The following is a 21,981-nucleotide window of genomic DNA, read 5'->3' as shown; positions in this document are numbered from 1 at the left end:
ACGAGTCCCTGGAAAAACGTTTATTTCTCAGTGAAACACCCAACTCCAGTAACCTGTCCTTGTCCCTTTAACCTTTCCTGTTGACTTTTCATGACATCCTAAAGACTCTCAATGACCTCTTTAAAATAGGACAAAACTGGACATGACAGTATCATGAAGGTTGACCAGTGCCAAATATGGTGGAATGGTCCCTCGGTTCCTTAGGATTCTGTCAGTCCTCCTGTTGAGGCGTGGTACCAAGGGTGGCGCTTCAGTGGTGGACTTCTTGTTGGTGGCAGGAGGGAGGGAGGGCTTGGCAGATGACTCACTTCTGACCAAGGTGACTGTTGCTTGCCCAGGGGTCAGAAGCCCAGGAGGAATGAGGTGACCCACTTTGCCAGCTTGGAAAGAGATGAGCTTGTGGCTCTTCTCCTGTGGACATGGGGGTTTCACGCTCTCTGCATGCTAGATTGATAGGAAATCTGGCGTCTCTGTATAAGGTGCCCTTCCACCCCCTGAGTTGTTAGTGAACCCCAGGGGCTTACTCGGCCCAGAGGGCTGGCTACTACTGGTAGTGGCAGTAGCAACTATTAAGAGGATGGCTCTGGAGTCCGCTTCATGCCCCAGCCATGAACGCAGTTGCATTCCCAGTTGCCTGCTTATTGTCGGAATTTTTTTTGTCAGAACTATCATTATAACCTCACTCCACAGCAACCTTTTTTTCCTAATTCCCAGTAGAGATCATGGTGTCTCTTTCATGGGTTCTCGTCCTTCACCACCCCCACTGTCCCCATGTCCAGCCCATCACCAGGTCTGTCTGATGAAGCTTCTTCAGGGTCTCTCTCTCCAGCCGCAGCCCCTCCAGTCCTGGCACAGACTCTCAGGTCCTTCACCGAGCCATCAGCAAGGACACTGTAACTAACTGGTTTTCTTTCACCACACCGCATTCTCCATAGTTTTACCAGAATTATTTTTCTATGGGATAGACCTGATTATTTACTGTCCTTCTATTGAAAGAGATATGAATCTAAAATTACCCGGAGTAATAACCTAGTATCTCCCGTGTAAAATTATTCTTCCTTCGCCTGGCATGTATGGCCCTTAATGGGATGACCTTGCTCTACAGTTCAACTTCATCACCTGTCCTTCCCCTTAGAGAGCTTGAACTCCTGGCACACAGAACCGCCATTGAGGAAGAAGGGGGAGAGGGGACAGCTCTGGGGCATCTGCTCAGACAAGAGTAAGCTTTCTCCTGGGGCCGGAAGTGTGATGTTTTGGGGAGCCACCATCTCCAGCCCCAAAGGGAGGAGCTTCAGGGAAAGCAGGACCATCAGGCAAGGTCTTCAGCTTTAGCAGGAAGAAAATCATTGGCAAATAGTAGGGTAGTTTGCCGGTTTAAGTCCTGCGGCACGAGGTCCACAATGTTAGAGGTCAACGGGCCAGGAAAAATCAGGACCATTTTTCAGAACAACTGATCAATATAAAGCATTCTGGGTAAAAAATGTCAAGAGATTTGGAGAGGGGCTATCTTTTAATTTGTGCCAGATGATCTTTACATCTCTGAGGCCCAGAAAGTGCTTGATAAATGTTTGTTGAACAATTTATTTCTGTGACTTTTTTCACTTCACTCTATGAGTATAGTGTTTGCTTATAATGTTAATATTACATTTAATTCTACTGGATTCATTCTGGTTTCAAAAAGCCATTTCTTTCATTCACTTAGGAAAATTTTATGGACTACATACCATGCATCTACATGAGAACATTTGTAGGGCAAAGATAGGATAACTGTTCTCTGTGAATCTTCATAGTAAGACATTTAGAGGTAGACACCGGGTGGCTCAGTGGGTTAAGCATCTGCCTTCGGCTCAGGTCATGATCCCAGGGTCCTGGGATCGAGCCCTGCATCGGGCTCTCTGCTCAGCCGGGAGCCTGCTTCGCCCTCCCTCTCTCTGCCTGCCTCTCTGCCTTCTTGTGATCTCTGTCTGTCAAATAAATAAAAAATCTTTAAAAAAATAAACTTCATTTTTAAAAAAAGATGTTTACACATAATCTCTTACTATATATTTGTATGTTACCAGCTTTTTCTTTTATCATCCCAGACCATGATGATTTGTGTAGCAAATCCTTCTCTCCTGGCCAACTTAAGAGAGATCATGTATGATCTCTGTGTTGCAAGACTTTGTATGTATTATTATGCAGAATCATCATATGTAGGATTATTATTATGATATACCTGTATGTTGTTTATGCAAAGAAAAGTGATCTGGTAGAGTCTGGAAATTTAGCCCAAGATAGAATTCATTCTGCAATTTTTTTTAAGACCTTGTCCAAACTCTCAAAAGGATTTTAGTTGAGGTTGTTATACCTTTTAGTAAAATTTCTTTTTGTCTTTCCTAAAAAGATTCAGCCTCTTGGAGTTGAGTGTAAGTAAAGACATAGATTTGGAAAGAAATGAAGAAAGTGTGTACGTTTCCTTATAGAATCATGCTTGCGGAGCTTCCTTTTCCTGGCATTAAACATGGCGAAGAAGCTGACTGATCCCAACTGGAAAGACAAGTAAAGTCAACTAATGCTTCCCATCTCAATCTCTTACATACTTTTCACCATTTCGTTTTAAGTCAAAGAACCTGTGCCCTCTCAGCCTGCCTGCTGCGTTCGGCACCCACTCCATCCCAGTTTATGTCCGTTAACTCGGATGGTTTGATCTCTGGCTCACGTTTCTGACCCTCGCTCCATCTTCCCCCATGGAGTGGGGTAGGTTCTCCGCTCTCTCTGCCAAAGACCGCCATCGCCCATAGGTGTAGCAGGACTCCAGGACATCTTCTTCAGGTGGGATTTTCAGGGCTACTCCCTGCTTCTCTGGCCAAAGGAAGGACAGTTCAGTTACCCCAACGACACGTGCACACATCCATCTGGTTGTCCTCTAGGGACGCCCAGGCTGTCTCTTCTGAGGAGCTTTCTGAGCTCAGCCTTCCTCCGCCTTCCCCGCTGACTTTCCCCTCATTGACTGCAGCGGGTCGCTGTCTTCTGTCCTTTGAGATCCTCTGCAGGCAGATAAACTGTGAGCTGTCCTCCTTCCCAGCACTGTGTCTTCCTCCTTGGGCCCCACCCGGTCCTGATTTGTTGTCATTTGGTGGGTTTTTGTTGTGACTTCAGAAGAAATGTTTCTAAACATTGCTGAGATGGCCCCTAACCAGAGGCTCCCTGCATACTCTCGTCTCCTCTTGCAGAGTCAACTTGTAGGGCCGGGTTCTGACCCTCCCCACAAACACAGAAAGCATGTGAAACTCAAGTGGCCTGTTCATTCATTCTGGTAATTTTCAGAACTAAGAAACTCAGATTGTGACAAAGCACATTGGCTTTTAGCATGTCCCAAATCCGGTAGCTTTCTTTCTCTCCGTCTGAGGACAGCCCTCTATCGTCGAGCTCGATCTCCAAAGCAGAGGTGGAAGCTCTGAAGAGAGAGCATCCCTTTAGCGCCATGTGTCAGGGTTCGTGCAGAGAAGCAGGTTGGCACCAACCGGAGGAGCAGGCAGAAGGCGGCCGAGTGGGCACAGCTCCTGCCAGGGTGTCAGGAGGGGGGGCGTGGCAGCCGCCAGCCGTGCCCGCGGAAATCAGCCGGTGCGCGGCCTCCCGCATTGAGAAGATGGAGGAGAAAAACCCCGCAGGAAAGCAGCTTCTTGCCCAGACTGTGCTGGTCACCAGCCAGGAAAGTATCTGTTTGGGTGCTGAAACTAACACCACGTTTGTGTGCAGCTTTCCTTCGGAATTCCTCCCGGAGCTCTTCCAGACACACCCTGTGCCGGAGATATCCTGAGGAGGTCGTAAATTTTGCTGGCTCTGCATTATTTAAATCGTGCTTAGTCATTCATTCTCCTAAGATCTGGCATATCACTTACTGTTTCTGTGTTGTCCTTTTCGCAGGTGTTCGAGGTAAAAATAGTTTCATCACAAATGAAAATATTTCTCCCCTCAAGCAGACACCAACACATAACGATATTGTAAAGTTGGAAATCTGTGCCATTTGTGTTCACCCATGTTAGGTAGTAAAGGCAGAATTAATACTTTTATTACCTTTTTAAAAATTGGAGATACTTATCTCAAAGCAGTATATAAAATTTCCTTATATTCAATAATATATCCATATATTAATTAGCTAAATAGCTAGCTAGGCAACACAGAATACCTAGATTCATTATACAGTTACCAATTCTACAAAGAAATCTGGCTTATATGATGCTAAGTGCATTAAAATATCATTATAGTAAATGTGCTGTATTTATCTGCCAGAGCTGTGCTTTTCCTGATAGATACTTTCTATAGATCTTTTGTTTTCAGCATAGTTTAAATTTCAAGCATTTAATGGAGTGACCGTGTGAGACTTTTATTTTAACTCCCAGATATGGGCGTGGGGTGCAGAAATCCTGGCATAAGACTTCCACTTTAACACCCAGGGGAAAAAATCCACTTCTCTCAATCTTTGGGAGGACACCAGGTGATGCCCACGGTAAAAAGACAGGAGGTCCAAAACAACTCCTCATAGCATCTTCTAATGTTATTATATACGGAAACAATTTTATACCTACTACTTTCTTTAAGTAGTATTTATTGTACCCCCAGTGCAATCCAGAGATACCTTAGTTCAAAAACAAAATCCCTTTAGGGAAAAAGAATCTTAAAGCCATTGTAAAAGTTCTGGAGATCCGTTGCACAACAATGCAAATATCATTAACTGAACTACACACTTAAAAATGATTAAGATGGTGAGGTGCCTAGTGGCTCAATTGGTTAAGCCTCTGACTCTTGATTTTGGTTCAGGTCATGATCTCAGAGTGGTGAGATCGAGCCCCTCATTGGGCTCCCTGCTCAATGGAGAGTCTGCTTCAAGAGTCTCTCCCTCTGCCCCTCCCCCCACTTGCTCGAGGGTGTGTGTGGATGCACGTGCTCTCTCTCTCTCAATCTTTTTTAAAAAAATGATTAAGATGGTAAATTTTATGTTGTGTGTTTTTTAACCGTAATTGGGGGGAAAAAGTGAAGACACATAGTTACAAAGTGGATGGCAGTAGATTTGGTCTGGGTAGGTCCAGGAAGGCATAGTTGCAGGGACGCCTCCCCGCGTGAGTCAAGGCTGGAGAAAGACAAAACCCTCTCCTCCATTGCCTTGGATATCTCTCTGCTCCTACACTGTCATTTCTGAAGGTGATGCCTCTAGCAACAGCATCATACTGGGGTGTCTCCTGTGCCGACAGCCTATTCTCTGAAAGCTCTCTGTCCCAACCCATGCCACATATTCGTCCTGGTACTTGCACCTGCCGGCCCGGTGGGTGAGCGGGCTGGCTGGCTTCCACATCCAACCCGAGTGAATGTCTGCGGCAGAGCCAAGCCCGGGCTTTCAGTCCTATTGTCCCATCGTGGGTCTTTTGCCTCAGCTCATTTTTCTTATGACACCCTCCCTCAGAGGGAATTTAAGATGTGTTCCAGAGGAAACCTGCTCAGGAAAAGTTATTTTATCCTAAGAGAACTTAGCCAGAAACAAAGTTAAAATGAGATGCACCAGGAATATGATGGGTTGCTTGAGACCATAGCCAGTTTTCTTGCCTTTAATTTTTATAGATTACTTAAGTTTCTGAAAGCTTGCTTCTGAACTCAGGAATCGTTCCCATTTCCAAAGGAGGGGTGTGTTTTTTGGCAGTGGATTATTTTTTCTTCTGCTCATGCACAGTGATCTCTTTGGCCCTGTTTCCATTAGGAGATGAAAGCATGGAAATTAAAAAACAAATCACAGGAATGAGAAGATTACTGAATGATAGCACTGGGAGGATCTATCAACGTGTAGGCAAAGAAGGAGAAAAATTAAAAGAAGAACCCCAGGATTTGGATGCAGTCTGGCCTCCACGTTTGAACTCCTCTGCTGAGGCCCCACAGAGCCTCCACCCTCCTTCACGTGGTGCATGGAATGAGTTACCACCCCACAGTGGGCAGTTCTCAGGGCAGTATGGCACCCGCTCTAGAACCTTCCAGAGTCAGCCCCACACCACTGGGAGCTCCAACGGTATGGTCATTATCAGACATTGAGAATGCTTGTGGGGGTAAGGGGTGTGTCTGAATGTGTTTTATTTCTACATGTTTAGCATGGTTTTGAGTTCAGTACATTAAATCCTTCCCTAGTCACCTGCCTTGACTGAGTAACGCAAAGGGTATAAAAAACCAAATTGAGAAGCAAGACTGAGGCTCTATGTTAGAAGTAAGGATTTCTCAGTAGAGATTTCAGCCCTTTAAAAAGTGAGAGCTATTACTTGCCAACATGCAGATACTTTTATCACAAGAGACTGAACATTAGGGCAGAAGGAGCTCCCCTTTGTCATCAAAGGGACCTTCCAGTCATATGTATATTGTGATTACATCCTATTCTTTTTTGTTTTTTGCTTTTCTTTGTGAGCACAAGACTTGTGGTGAAAGGAAGGGGACACATATCCCAACATCCTAGTGACACCTTCGCTTTTATGGCACGTTCCAGCAACAGCAGCAGGTGACCCTTGTTGTGGGGCAGGCTTCATTGGGGCTGAAAATTATCCCTTTAGAATAAAATTTCCTTAATTTAAATTCCTAATTGTTCAGAAATAAATTAAATGGCATTTTTTTCCCCAGAGCTTAAAGAAATTGAAATTTTTTTGGATGTGTTAACTTCCCATTCAGTAACCTTGGATGTTAGTTGTCCCATAAATTATATATGGATGTGCGGATCTCTAGTTTTCAGAAAGAGAACAAGAAAAAGCAAGACTGCATTTTTCATTTTCCTTGAAAAGTTAAGGGTTTCCTTTTTCCATTCATTATTTCTTCAAGAAGAAAACTGTTTTGATTATTTTTTAACACAATTTGCAGTAACCAGTTCAGAGGCATGAAAAGCCATCCCGAGGCGCAGCTGATGAGACAGGAGGGACCCCAAGAGACGTACGGGAGTCTTCTCTTTCTCTCAATATTGCATAAGCCAGATCACATTCACGTGCTGGCATGCTTCCAAGTTAAGGGGACATGGCTCTTCAAAGACTCCTCCATAAAAATAAGAAGTCAGTTCTCTTTAAAATTAGAAAATGATTTATAACAAGCTGGAAAGGGTTGATTTGGTCGTCTAAAAATGATAAAGACAGTACTTAGCATAGTGACTAGGAATATTCTATAAGACCCTCCTAATTTGACTGCCATGGAAGAAATGGTAAGAGAAATAGGACACCCTTAGGTGTGTATGAAGTTAGTTCACCCAACATCAATAAGTTGTGTGTAAAGAGTGTTCTGTTTTACAGCATACAAGGATGGTGGATTTACTTGGAGAAATGTTATTAATGTTAAAAGTTACAAACATAAATTCCCCCCATATTGGTTTGAAAACAGATTTTTTTGTGTTTATTGTTTGCTTATTTTCAGTAGACATTCATCATCTATAACTGACTACCTCGAATTTCATTGAAATTGTTTGCAGTTTTTAAAGTTATAACATTTCTGTTTGCTACAACTTTGAGTGTAAATAATTATGGTACCCCAAGCCTTAAGTTGTCCGTACGTGAAGTTTTTTGTAGTATCCTCAAATAATGCATACCGTAGAATTAAAATTGCATTTAATGTATAATAAAAGATACTATTAGATCCAATCCTTCGAACTTTCCCATTGCGCCTAGGGACAACCTAAGTAACCGCAGCACATTTCCAGTTCCCAGTGGTCGGGCTGGATACAGGCACTAGAGGGAGTGCTGCAGAAAGAGGGATTTTCCAAATGTTCCCCTGTATCCATCCCAAGGACAAGGGGACAACCTCTGTTTACTTTAATAGGACAGTTTTATTAAGGAAAAGATACTAAATTGCAACAGAGGTAAAGAGGCTAAAGTGATGGAAATGTAAAACATGGGGATGGAGAAAAGATGTATGAGGATCTCCTTCATTAAGGTGGAGGAAAGGGAACACACCCCCCGCCCGGAATCCACTGAGTCTGAATACAGCCTCCCATGTACATTGTGCCCCCCCCCCCGCTCTTCCCCGCCCCGATGTCCCACCCCCCAGAGAGTGTTCTAAAAGTTTTAATGTGTTGACAATTCTTAATTTAGGGAAATACTAGAAAAACTATATATTTTTTAAAATATTTTATTTCTTTATTTGACAGAGAGACAGCAAGAAAGGGAACACAAACAGGGGGAGTGAAGAGGGAGAAGCAGGCTTCCCGCCAAACAGGGAGCCTGATGTGGGGCTCGATCCCAGGACTCTGGATCATGACCTGAGCTAAAGGCAGACACTTAATGACTAAGCCACCCGGGTGCCCCGAAAAACTGGTTTTTTTTTAATAGTTAGATTTCATTTTTAACATGAGATTTTAGAACAGGTGTGTCCCAGGTTTTTCTGGAAGGCCGTTCTTTTCAGAGCTCATATTTTTGTACAATGGAGTGTGTGTTTCTAGTGAATTTTTACAGTGCTGTCCCCTGAGATGCACCGGTGTGGCACTAGGGAGGCCTGCTGTGAGCGAGCGTGGGCCTCTGACATTCAGGTGGTAACCGTTATTAGGTCCATATCCCTTGGGCACTGTCTCATACTACTGTCAAGATACCTTCCTCCCCCTCCCCACCCCTTTGTAATTTTGTTGTTGATGCTTGGAGTGGGCCATTCTCTTCTCTGATGCTTAGGAGAACTTCCGGCCATGAATTCGTCCGTTGGATCAAACTGCTGTACTTGCAATTGCCAGTCGACGTTGCAGGCCATCCTCCAAGAACTCAGGACCATGCGGAAATTAATGCAAATTCAAGCAGGTATCGAGACCAGGCCGGGGAGGAGGCTTGTGACGCCTTAGGCCTCTTGGGCTGGGACAGTTATTGTGCTCTTCGTACCTGGTTCTTCCCACCTTGCTGTCTGCTGTGCTTTTTTGTTTCCTCAGCTTTTACTCCAACACGTTTTTCCCATAGCAACTCTAACAGGTTTCTCATCGCTGATACTACTTCTCACACGTTGGTGCACACGTGCTCCTCATAGTTTACTCCCTCATCTCCAAGGCCTTGACACATGTCAGTTAACTGAGTTTTGAAAACAGTCATAAGTGAAGGTGGGCATAGTTCTTCAGCTCACTTTCCCTGTGTGAGTCAGCAAGGAAGTTCACCTCAGAACAAAAGCATGGCTGACTTCTCTTACCTCCTGAGGTGCTCCATTTGGGGGCTGCGTGTGCGTCGGCAACTCCCACGCCTGTCCCCCTCCCTTGTGGGGTGCAGCGCGACAGAGGGGAAGCCGCACACTGTCATACAGGGGCTGGAGGGCACTCTCGGGGCGCGGGCTGTTCTGGAAGAGACATTCACAAGCATAAGCACATGAGGTGTTGCCTCTTAGGCCCTGCTTCTGACTTGTCTCCCTAATATTCAGCATATAGAAGCCCAAAGACACTGGGCGTCCTGTCTTCCTTAGTTACACGATGCGTCTTCTGTTCTCACTCTTGTTAGTCAAGTGGAGGGGTGGAAGAGCCATGAGTCTGCAGGCTGGGGTCAGGGTCCTTGCTCTCCTCATGAAGCTGTGTGACTTCTCTGCTCTCACATTTATCCTCTGGAGCAGGAACGTTAATCTCTAACTCGCAGGACAGTTTTCAAAATAGGATGAGTTAGTAAACGTAAATGAAGTCTGTAAAGCATGATACAGGCAGCAGCTATTTCATTAGTGTTGTACTAAAGACCAGGAGCGGGTTCACCACAGCGGCTGTGGTGTTTAATCTCCATCAGTGGTGGGGGGCGGGATACAACTTTCTGGTCACAGGTCCAGAAAATACTAAGTCATTTCATTAAGGCCTCCTCTGGTGAGGGAAGACTGGTCCCTGAGCAGGAAATAGTACAGTCATATACGGTCAGCCTTCCCATCCCTGCACTGGAAAGAGATTCAGGAAGGTCGTCCTTCCAAAACCGTACTTGGCACCATTTGGTGAATTCTAGTAAAATTATAATATTCAGTAAGGTGGTTTTGATATAAAAAGCTTAATACTTAGACACGCTCATCACCCAAGAGCACAGGAAAGGAAAGTGAGCAAAAGGGCCCCTGAGAAGCAACATCTAATTGTGTGTGCTGAATTTGGTTTTAGCCCCAGGAAGGAATAAACATTTTGGTCAGGCCAGTAGGCGTTCACTCATCTTGTTCCAACACAACAACCCATGTTCTTATTGACCTGGCAAAAGTTAACATCTCTTAAATGAGGAACACAGAAAGAAAGTTTACTCCATGATGTACAGGTTCTTTTCTCGGAGGAAGAGTTTGGTAGCACTTAAAAAAATATGCATATGAAATTCTAATGATTTATTTTGTTACTTAAGCTCCTTACTACCGAAATGGCAAACTACAAATTGCAACCATTTAAATCCTTGACTGAAGCCCTTTTGGAATCTATTAAGTAAATGCCACTTTGTCACCGTGTTTTCTTTTCTGAACCTTTGCAGATTAGGCCGGTAAATGAGTCCAGAGCTCATAGGAAAGCAGAAAGGATAAACTGAAAAAATTACTCTTCTTTAATTTCCTTAAACTTAAGAATCTGTGTTGTGTGGGTAGATTGACTTAAGGCTTATTGCCTGTAACATGTAGATTTAAATTATATTCAGAAAGTTTCACCTTTGCTTGAGGGAGAAGACAAGGAATACGATAAAATGATAAGATCTGGAAGCAACCGAGGACAACTGTGTCTAGACTTGCCAACGGAGGAGAAAAACTCAAATAGTCCCTGTGTTCTTTAAAGCCAAAGCATTTTCACTTCTACTTTAGAATAGCGAGACTTGGAGAGGTGTGAGTCCTAGACCACTGAGAGCTGATTCCCTTGTCCGCTTGACTTTGGGTGTGGAGACCTGGCCTTCGGTCAAAGTCCAGAGAAGAGACAAGAGTTCTTCTCTCGGGCTTGTACACTGGAATTACCGGCAGAGCTTTTAAAAAAAATCTAAGTGCCCGGGTGTCATCCCTGCAAATTCCAATTCAGTTAGTCTGGGGTAAGGCTGAGGCACGGACTTTTTTTTTTTTTTTTTAAAGGCTCCCGGGTGATTCTAATGTGCAGTCAAGGTCAAGCTCCAATGAACAAGACTAATTACTGCACAGGTGACTAAAAACTGTTTCAGTGCTCCTATGAAGTGCAAGTAGTTGGTTTCTTTCTTTCTTCTTTCTTTCTTTTTTAAAGTAATCTCTGTACCCAACGTGGGGCTCAAATTTACAACCCCAAGACCAAATTTGCCCACTCTTCCAGCTGAGCCAGCCAGGCTCTCCAAGTAGTTCATTTCTAATACTTGTGAATTTCTTGCCAGTCTAGAGATGCAAATACCAAGTTCAAAGTATAAATACCCTTTATTTGCAAACTGATAGGAGATGATCCATATTTATGTGCATTTAAAGATCTTTGGTTTTCATTTGGCTTCTTTCTGTAAAAAAGCAGGCATATCCTCTGATCATATTTAGTAAGCCATATTGATACATGAAGATTTAAATAATGATGCCATATTTTTCTCTAACACTTTCCATCAGAATATTTCTAAATGGTTAACAAACATGATTTGCCAAAGAGCGTCTGTGAAAACTGTACTTAGTATCCTTGGTTTCCTTAAGTGTAGATTCAGTACTGGTACTTGGCCTTTGTTCGGTGCTTTCGTCTTTGGAACTCCCTCTTGTTTCTGGATTTTACTGGTCTTCTTGACTTGCGCAGAACTATGTCATTCCTATCTTTTAGCTACCTAAAACCAAGGTATGGAGGGCAGCCTGGGCAGAATGCAGTAGTGAGTGTAAGGCTGTGGAGATAGCTGATGTGTGGACAGTATGGGTTTGTGCGGAAGCAGTAACTGTCCCTGAGAAATGACCAGCAGGCTTTGACCACATACGGAGTAGTCATTTCAGACTCGTTCTTTAGTACATGGTCACCATTGCTCAGTCTTAGTCAGTTTTGGTGTCTGTAGGTTGCTAGCAGTTTATCATTTTATCCTCAAAGGACAATTAGAACATTCCTGAGTTTGGCTTACCAGGAAGCACGGACAGCTACACCTGAAGTTAAGTTCTGGGTTCCCATTTATATAAAAATGTCCTGCGACTTGTGAGATCAGGCTCAGGTATTTTCCTACGGCTCATCAACCCTCTCTTCCCCGGAGCCCAGCTGCAGCAGTCAGTGTCATCATTTACCAGCGTGGGGGACAGAGTTTTCTCTGGGTTACTCTCCTGCGCGTACAACTCGACAATGCTCCAGAGACCACCTTTGGTGACCTACAGGTCCCACGGGAGATTGCCTTTGGTCTGCTTCCTTGACTGAACCCTGTTTCAGTCTCAGCTTGTGGAACATGTAGATGGGTGATCATTTCTCCTAAGTTAGACTCAGGTGCCTGTACCCTATTTTTGTTCATTCTCCACAGTTGGAACCCAAAACAGACAACAACCCCCAATTTCCCTTATATGCTCCCAACGAACTGCTGTCTCACGCAAGAGAAATAAAAAGAAAAAAGTGCCCCCAAAGACCGTTGAACCTCTGACCATGAGGCAGAAGCCTGGTGTGTTAGAAATGGAGAAGAAGACATCCGGGGCCTCCGAGCAGCCTGGCCCCCAGGCTCCCGAGCCCCCCTCTGCCGGGGAGAACCGCGTGCTGGGATTCGGCATTGTCCTGGAGTCGCCTGCCTCAGATGTAAGTCTATGTTCTTTCGCGGCTGACACTAAGCTGACGTCACTTGCAGGAATTTTGTAGCATTGTACACTTTCTCCGTAGCTGGTTCCTCGCAAGAACACTAGAGAAACTTGCAAAAGATATGTGGGAAAGAGGAAAGGAAGACTATCAATAATTTCCTTGCCTAGAATTTTCTCTTCCCAAAATCTTCTACTTTCTTTATTTGAACCTGCCTCCAGCCTTTATCCCTGCACGGAGGCTGATGGAGTAAATAATCAGCTGCTAATTTCTTGAACAGTTTTAATTCTGATGTGGCCGTTTTCAATTTCCTCATCGTAGAGAGCTAAAGGAACATAATTAAATCCTTTGTAAATGGGCATAAATGAACAGAGCCTTACAGATAAGGTCACACCTTTCTAGAAACACAAACTAATAATAAAGAAAAAGAGCAGTAGTGCTAATTCTATTTTACAGATGCAAGCCACACTGCTAATTAGGTCGCAGTGCCATGCCATTTACTCTGTGTAATGATAGGTTCACGCTCTGCAAAGGTTTTTCTATTTTAATATCCTAGCTAGAAAGTTGGTGCAGTCCCAGATGTTGGATGACATCTAAGATATCCATCCGACCAGCCATTTTATAGCCCTATGATCAGAAACTCGTGTCTTTAAGAATACGCATCTTTGCAACTCCACACGCTTTTCACAACATCTTTATCTAAGTACATGGATGCGAGCCCCATCTTGTTGGGGGAGTTCTTAAAATAAACAAGAATGAGTGATCTATTATTATCAGTTTGCATAGGATGAGAATCCTGCTGAGAACACCCACAAGCCTATATGGGATTGGAGTTCAGCCCTACCTTTTAAACTTTAAATAAAAAATAATTGCTATTAAAAAAAAAGTGTTCCCTTTGAAATTGCAGTTTGCTAGTATGTATCCACATTGGGTCTTTACTAAAGGGAGGTGACATTCTTAGACTAGAAAGTCATTTGAACTTTTGCCCAGTCCTTAGTGTGAAAGGGTTTTCTTGTTTTTGTTTTTGTTTTTGTTTTTGTTTTTTATCTTTGAACGCATGCTAAAATTATGAAACAGTTCTTATCAACTCAAAACTAAACTTCAAAAAAAATCACTAATGTTGATAATGTTCTACCCCAGGCCAGTCAGCTGATTTGATTATATCATATGCTTACTGCAACTAAGGCCCCGGTTTCAAAACACAGATAGATCACATATTTGGAAACAGAGGTGAATTATTCCATGACACAAAGTACATTCCATCTTAAGCAGTTTTTGTAAAACTTTTATATTTTTCTTGAACATTCCAAGAGTTCTTTTCTGATAGACACTAATGTATCAGGAGCCATCATTCGAATGGTGTAACCCATCTCCTAAATGGGTCACTTCCATGCTAATAACTGAACTTCCTCCTTTCTTTATTTTTAAGCTCCAAATATACTTCAGAGGTAAATTGAGGAATATCTGATAAAAGCCTTATGTACACTAATAAAACAATAGAATTTTACCAATATCAGCATAATTTTGTTTATATGCCAAATAAAAACAAATTGCCTTTTATTCATAATTATTTTTGCTAACAAGAGCTGTTAAATTAAACAAAGCACATTCAGAATTGTCCATGAAAACTCAGTTAGATGCTGATTATCTTTGAATGAAGAATAACATGCTTCTAAAAGCAAAAAATATATAGAGATAATTATCTTTACATTATCCAGCTGATATACCATCCGATTCATCTGTTCAGCAGAAACTATACCGGCGCCAAGAGCTCTGTGCAATGAATCCCATCAATGGGTGAGGCAGTTCTGTCCACAGATGGTGTTCACTGGCATTAATGAGCCAGCTTCCACGGTCGCTGGGCAGGGCAGGTATGGGGGGCAGGGGAGGGTGTGTGAATTGACTCCCTTAGTGGACAGAATCATCAGTGCAAAGGCATCTAGATTTAGGTGCCCTTCTATTCTTTATTATTTCTTAGCCATGGTCCTTTTAAATCTGGTGGAAATCCAGAGGAGAAAATAGGGAATACATAGTGATCTTGTAGGAATTGTTCGATAGAGTGAATATGAGAAAATGAAATATAATTGGATTATATATAAGTGGATGGGAATTTGTGGATTTGAAGATGGCCCCTAAGAAGTACCCAGCAATGGGAGGATTAGGTCCAAAGCTGTAGGATTGGGCAAGTGGCCCAAGACTGCTGGAACAGCTGTCTGACCAGCACTGGTAGTGGATGATGATACAAAGGTAGTATGGGGCCAGGTAGTGAAAGCCCTACTATGCCATGCTGATACCCTCGACCTTCATCTTGTGGACACTAGGGAGCCATTGCAAGTTTCAAGTAGAGGAATGATCACACCTGTGTGTTAAGAGTGGAGAGTGGCACTGCCTTGTAGATGAGAGGGAGATGGAGAAAAGATAGTAGAGACCAAGAGACCAGGAAGAAGACAGAGTCGGTCAGGTCTGGGAAGGTCTACATGAGCAGTGAGCCTGCAGAAAGAGAAAGGAGCCATTTAGGAAGTGCACAGAGGCCTTGGTGGCTCGGTCGAAAACACCCCCCACATTTCTCTTTTGGATAACCAGGTGAGGCCCTCGGTTAACTGAGATGTAGGGGAAGCAAGGGCAGAAGCGGGCCTTCAGCTCCAGATGGGAAGCACAAGTAAGTTTGTATCGCAAAAAGGTTCTTGGGTCTTTAGGAGGGTGGCAGGAAGATTAGAGCTAGAAGCAACAAGAAAAAGACATGTAAAACTTGTGCTTTCACGGCATTGTTAGGTGTAAAAATTCACATTAATTTTTTTTTCATTCACAGTGTATTAAGTCCTCTGTTTTGCACCGTGACTTTTAGGGTCACCCCAATACAGATTTGTCTAGGGGCCGTGCAGGGCCTTGCAGGGAGACTGCCCGTCATCTGAGCCACAATGGTTACCCCTACTCAGATATGTAAAAACACTGCACTCTCACCAAAGCCAACAGCACTGACCCGCCGAGTGTTGTAAACATTAAATGATAGAGAGCATGTGCAACTGCCCTCCTGCAGGGCCTGGCACGTAAAAGGTACTCAATAAATGTGACTTAGTCTGCAAACAACAAAGCAGCTGCATTTGCATGAAGCACAATATACAAAATAAACTTTGGAAACTTTAGATCTAGGGTTCAGCTTTAATTAGAAACCTCTCTTCACCTTAACTCCCATTTCTTCATTCTCTCCTCGTTACCCCTAACCCCTTCCCTGGGCTCCAGCATAATTTTTTTTTTAAGATTTTTTTTTTTTATTTGAGAGAGAGAATAAGCACTCGTGCATGCATGGGAGTGTGGGGAGGGGCACAGGGAGAGGGAGGAGAGAGAGAGCACAGGCAGCAGGGGCAGAGGGAGAAGGGGAGAGAGAATCTCAAGCAGACTCCCTACCGAACATGGAGCCCAACGTAGGGCTCGATCTCAAAACCCTGAGATCATGATCTGAGCTGAGATCAAGAGTCAGATGGTCAACCGCCTGAGCCCCCCAGGGGCTCCCAAGATAATTCTCTTTTATAGAACTTTTTATACTGGTCTGTAATTATTTACATGATTTCCCTTCCTTCCAGGAAGGAATGCCAGTTTCTCCAGAGCAGGGGCTATATGATAATAATAGTATTTGTGTGCCCCCCTTGGCTCAATAATTTTAAATCGCTTTCATCCCCGCTCTCTGAGGTATCATTACTGTCCTCGTAGATCAGGACACAGTGGCATAAAGGGCTTACGTAGCCTACTCAGGGTCCCAGCCAGAAAGGTTGAGCTGGTTCTCACACTCAGGTCTGCAGTCGCCCTTAATCACTGAGTGACACACTTGGGCATCTGTTCTAGCTCTGTTTCTGTATGTGACCCTCACTCAGTAACTGGTCACAGGACGATTGTTGTGTGAGGAGAACAGAAAGGTGGGATCAAGGCAGTTCTGTTCTAGGAGAGAAGCGAATGGTGAAATCTGAAATCAGGCTGCCTTTGTGAGAAGCTCAGCCAGGTAGCCCTTGCTTCAGTTTTCTCTCCATAAAATGGGAATAATAGGAATGCTGACCTCCTCGAACTGGCCTGCCGGAAGAGTTACATGAAGTCATCTATGTGAAGCACTTTGAATAGTTCCTGGTATTATTTAAACACTCAATAAATATTGGTTCTTTTTTGAACCGTAGCAGTCCTAGCTGAGTATATTATAGGGACAGATCTAAATGTTTGTTAAATAAACTGAAGTGTACATGTAAATGAATAATATACACGAATAAATAGTGATTATAAAAATAGAGTGGCCAGAAATGTTTCTACTTTGGGGAAGAAATATTTGACCCATTTTAAATTAGCACATTAAATAAAATTCAAGTTCCACAGATGCCAAACCAGGAGCCCCAAACCCAAACCATGCCAAACCAAGAGCCCAAAACCCAAAACCGAATTTCAAATTTAAATACTATATATATATATATATATATTCTTTCCCTTCAATCCTTTAGGTTTTGAGAGTTTCGACCTGCCTGAAGAACACCAGATTGCATATATATATATATATATATATGTAGTGTACATATATATGTAGTATATCATAAACATATATATGATAATTAAAAATTATCATATATATGTTTATGATAATTTTTAATAGTAGAGCACTTTTTTCTCTTTATTGGAATTATTGTGAATACTTTCCAGTAAACCTAGATTATACAAATTTAAAAGGTATCAGAAGATAAATCTATGGCTACTCATTAACTGAAGATAATTTCATTAATGTTTATACTAAGTCATTCTTCCAAAAATAAATAATTTAAAATGTATTGCTGCTCTCAACAGAAGTAACTTCTGAAATCAGAATCTGGTTTCTTAACACCTTCTTAGCCCAATAAATATGTCACCCACTGGGAACTAGTAAAGCCAATCAGTCAAGCAGGTGACTGTTACTCACTGACACACTGCACTTCAGGCAGCATATGCTTAAGTAAGGATGTTCCAGTGCCGACTGTTCGGGTTCAAATCGTGCCTTTGCCCCTAATTAGCTAGATAATCTTAAACCAGTTATCTGACCTCTCCAAGCCTTAGTTTTTGCATTTGCAAACTGGGAATAATAAAATACTCACTTCGCGGGGTGAGAATAAAAGTTAGAAAAATCCACTTCACGTGGGTTAGCCTAGGGCTTGGAATATGGAGGAACAAGTAAATGTTAATGACATTTCCATTTTCCGGGGCATACCTCAGTGAAGGAAGCAGCCCTTGACCTGCAAGGAGTATAGGAGGAGAACACAGAAGCAAGAGGAACGGTGTAATACAATGGAAGGTCTAGTTGTGGCAGTCAGAAGATGGCAGAGGAGCCTTCAAGAGCAGAACTGGCCCTCTGTCTGGAAGGTCAAGGACAGGCTCTCTGAGGAGCAGGTGCACTGGAGTTGAAGAAGCAAGAGGGCCGTAGCTAACATCTTACATCTTCAACATTTGGGTTCAAATATCTTTAGCATAAATCAAGCCATAGTGCTTCAAGTCATTAATTTACCACCTGAGGAAGAAAAAAGACAAAAACATCTCTAAAAGACGTTAGAGTGTCTCATTATGCAAGTGCACGGAGAAATTTCAAGGGGCCAAGTTGTATTGTGTTTTCTGAAGTTAAATGCTTAGTTCTACCAAAAGTTTGTCAAACACAAAAGTCTGTAAAGGCTTAGCCCTTTAATGACTTCTTGTCATTTTCATCCAGTTCAACCTTACATGTACGCTAGTATATAGTTGAGCTAGAACTTTTGCCCGAGCATTTTTTACCTACTGCCGAGCATTCACCTTACAATGGAGTCTTGCTATAGTTCATCCAAGGTGGAGACTCTGCCCCTTTGACACTGAGGCTCCTAGCTCTCAGCCAGACCCGGCTGCGGCAGCCCAGCCTTGTGATCTGGTGTATTCTCATGGCTACCCAGCTCCCTGGCCATCATGATGGCGTTGCATTTAATAAACAGTAATAGTGGTTCCTGCTTCACCTACCTGGAGCAGACCCGAGTTAGAGGAAATGATTTCAGTTTTTCCAGATCACATTTGTGAGCAACCGAACCAGATCACATTTTTGAGCAAAATAAAATCCACTGTGAGGGGCTTTTGTGGTGTTTAAAAAATGTCTTTTCATAAACTAAAGCTCATTTGCCTAGAAATACATCTAATACTGCAAAATAAATGCGAAATGAGAATAAAGGACCATTGTATATGGAAGTCCTACGAGCAGAAAGACTAAATTCATAGTCTTTACACAATCTTAAAAATTCTGTTATGGGTTTTCAGCCCCCAAATCAGTCTTATTCCCCAGAATCCAGCCTCTTCATTCATGGTTTGTTTGAGTTTTTTTCTTGAGCCCCTTTCAGAACCCCTTTTCTGAACCTCAACTAGATAGCCAGCAGAGTATACCAACTACTGTGTGTAATTTACTAACTGGCAATTGAAAACCTGAGGTTAATGTACGGTGTGAATATTCACACAGCTGTTTTTTACTCCTTTAACCATGGACCACATTTAGCTATTTACATGTTATACTATAATTCAACATTGATAATACCTTCTGGAAAATAGCCTCTATCAGAATTGTTCCTTCTGTGATTCACTGATATGATCTCTTTAAAATTGCTTTACAAGTGTTTCTTTGGATTGTACAAGGGAATCACATGATACCCTCACTCACAGAGACTGAGGGGGAAATCTTTTAATTTACCTGGTTAGGGGAATCCTCCACCCATACTAGATCCTGCCCTCAACTTCTACTAAGCAAAGGAAGGCCTCAACTGAAGTTCAAGGAGAAACAGGAGAGTTAATGCCCCCAGGCCTGAGTCCATGAATATTTTTAAGGGTCATTATAACTACAAGTGGTTTCTGCCTCCAGATTTCCCGGGTAGAGGACCTCCCACCACAAGATAAGAAAAATTCAACCTCTGATATGCTCTGGTCCTAAGTAGCTGCAGTTCCCAAAATGGGCAAGACATCCATGAAAACCCAAATTTATAGCACAAATTCAGACTCTTAACTCTTAAGATGAGGACTCTAAGTGTCGTAAATTCCACCCCAACCCCACACTTTGGATGTCCTCCTTTAAATCTCAAACTACCTCAGTAAACAACAGAATCTGTCAGTTAGTGTATTAGAGACCTGTCTTTGCTTGAATAGCGGAGAGTGATGCTGTCAAAGAAAGTCTAGTTTGTAAAATGATGCTCATTTGGAATAGTGTGGTTTCTATCACAGCCTTCCTTAGTAAGCAAAGAGAGCTCGTTTAAGCCAGCAGCAGTAAGCAAAAAGAGGCAATCCAATGATACAACTGGAGTTTTAACCTGTTTTTATTTTTTTTTATTTTTATTTTTAAAGATTTTATTTATTTATTTGACAGAGAGAAATCACAAGTAGGCAGAGAGGCAGGCAGAGAGAGAGAGAGAGAGGAGGAAGCAGGCTCTCTGCTGAGCAGAGAGCCCGATGCGGGACTCGATCCCAGGACCCTGAGATCATGACCTGAGCCGAAGGCAGCGGCTTAACCACTGAGCCACCCAGGCGCCCCTTAACCTGTTTTTAAACATGCGTGCAGAGTTACAGCTCATCACATGGTAGTCCACGGTAATCTTATTTATAAAATGAAGGAAATCAGAAGGTTTCATAGTGAAATTTCGAGATTTGTTTTCTTCATGTCTCAGAAAATAAAGCGACCCTCTTTTTTGGAGTTTGTTGCTTTGTGGCCCTTGTACACAAGGCATTGGCGCCCCTTTCAAGGAGCTACAAGAACCTGCATAAGAGGAAGGGCTGGAGAGCAGGAAGGGGCCAAACATGAGCCACCTCTGCTCTTGCTGCCACTGCTATGGCCATAAGTCAGAAAGCTGCCCCCTCTGTATGCGGCTCATAACTGGGCAAGTTCACGTGTCTTGATCTGGTAAGAACACTTCAAAGTAACAATCTTTGTCCGCCAGTAGAAAGTGGACTAGGAAGCACTGCCAGCTTCTGCATTAGGACAGCGTCTCGGAAGTCAACATGCTATATGATCCCATAGGGAGTCTCCCGGCTCCACAGAAACCTCCAGATACCCAGTTTTAGGAGTCGCAGCAAATGCTAGAAACAGCAACTGCATCTCTGTCTTCTAAATGCTGCTGTAAGACCCTCATAAAATGCCATCCCGGGCCCTCCCCAACCCCGCTCACTCCTCACCCACCAAATGCTTCCTAACGCCCTGAACCTCTCTTGTGGCATTTATCACCTTGTACTTTATATGACAGATATTTATGCATGTATCTCATCTGGGGATCCCAACCCGAAATCCCCTGCACGTGGAGCTACACACACAATAAATACGTATTGACTCAGTTCAGTGCCCTCCAAGCAGTCTGCGCCTCAAGCGAGCACTTGAGCTGCCCCGGGGAAGACCGTCCGCTCAGCCACGGCATGGCAGGCTCTCAAATATGCTCCCTTTGCATGGGGCCAAAAGGTCTCTAAATCAATACAATTTTTGAATGAATGAATTTTGAATGAATTCTTACATAGTGTTTTGTTTATTCTGACAAATACCTATTGGGCAGTAACAGGGCATTTGGCTCTCTGAGCATAAAAGAACGCCTATTCTTATGAGAAACACAAACTCCCAACCAAAGAAATGCAGTGTGGAAAGTGCTGGAAACATAGTTGCTAGAAAAGACGGAGTCTGTGAAGAAAGGAGGGGCTCAGTTTTGCCTGATGGCTAGATTAGGTCCACAGTCCTCAAACCAGGGTCAAGTCCTGCCGGGTGGGTCCTGGTCGGCTTCTGGGAGTCTCGGGTCAGGTGGCTGAGTGTGAAGCAGCCGGTTGATAGTATCAGAATTCAACGGGGTGTACGAACCAGAGTGACTGGTGTCTTCCCCTTTTGACTCCTGAACCTCTAAAAGCTTCTATACCTCCTTAGTCCCCCATATAGCTATATGCAGCTGCTTCTGTAAAGTAAATTAGGATTCCTTTTTTTAATGGCTTCTAAATGATATAGGAGCACTTAGCAAAAATCTAAGATCAATTGATTTGGAATAAAGTCTGAATGCAGCCACTGATAGGCATAGCAAAATTCTGGTTATGAATAAAACTTCATCTTAGATGATGATGGTAAAACTCCTCTCCATCTAATATTCCCACATCGACTCATTCGACAAACATGCATGGAGAACCCGGTATGGGACAGGAGTCAGAGTCACAGCCTCTGGCTCCCAGCAACGCCCCTACACTACCAGCTGCAGTACCCCAAACTCAGCAAACGGTCTGACAGCACTCTTTGCATAACGATGTTTACCAAGCATCCAGGGACCACAAGTTGAAAGCCAAAGTGAAGCAGAGAAATGAGATGTCATGGATAATCCAGTCGACAATAGCATTTGGCA

At 43.2% G+C, this 21,981-nt stretch overlaps 1 protein-coding gene across 13 annotated transcripts in view; it reads left to right on the top strand.

Moving 5' to 3' along the window:
• Positions 1–21,981, top strand: part of BEND7 (BEN domain containing 7) — a 79,393-nt gene that overhangs the window by 20,635 nt on the left and 36,777 nt on the right. For all 13 annotated transcript variants that reach the window (XM_082739545.1, XM_082739551.1, XM_082739546.1 and 10 more), the window contains 3 exons: positions 5,732–6,034; positions 8,649–8,771; positions 12,363–12,628. In XM_082739545.1, the coding sequence (XP_082595671.1) occupies positions 5,743–6,034; positions 8,649–8,771; positions 12,363–12,628 (681 nt within the window). In that variant the 5' untranslated portion in view covers positions 5,732–5,742. The remainder of the gene's footprint in view (positions 1–5,731; positions 6,035–8,648; positions 8,772–12,362; positions 12,629–21,981) is intronic.

This window comes from Mustela nivalis (assembly GCF_964662115.1).
Source record: "Mustela nivalis genome assembly, chromosome: 7".
Taxonomy (NCBI): domain Eukaryota; kingdom Metazoa; phylum Chordata; class Mammalia; order Carnivora; family Mustelidae; genus Mustela; species Mustela nivalis.
The sequence above is the reverse complement of the archived record's forward strand: the minus strand, read 5'-3'. Positions and strand labels throughout refer to the sequence as shown.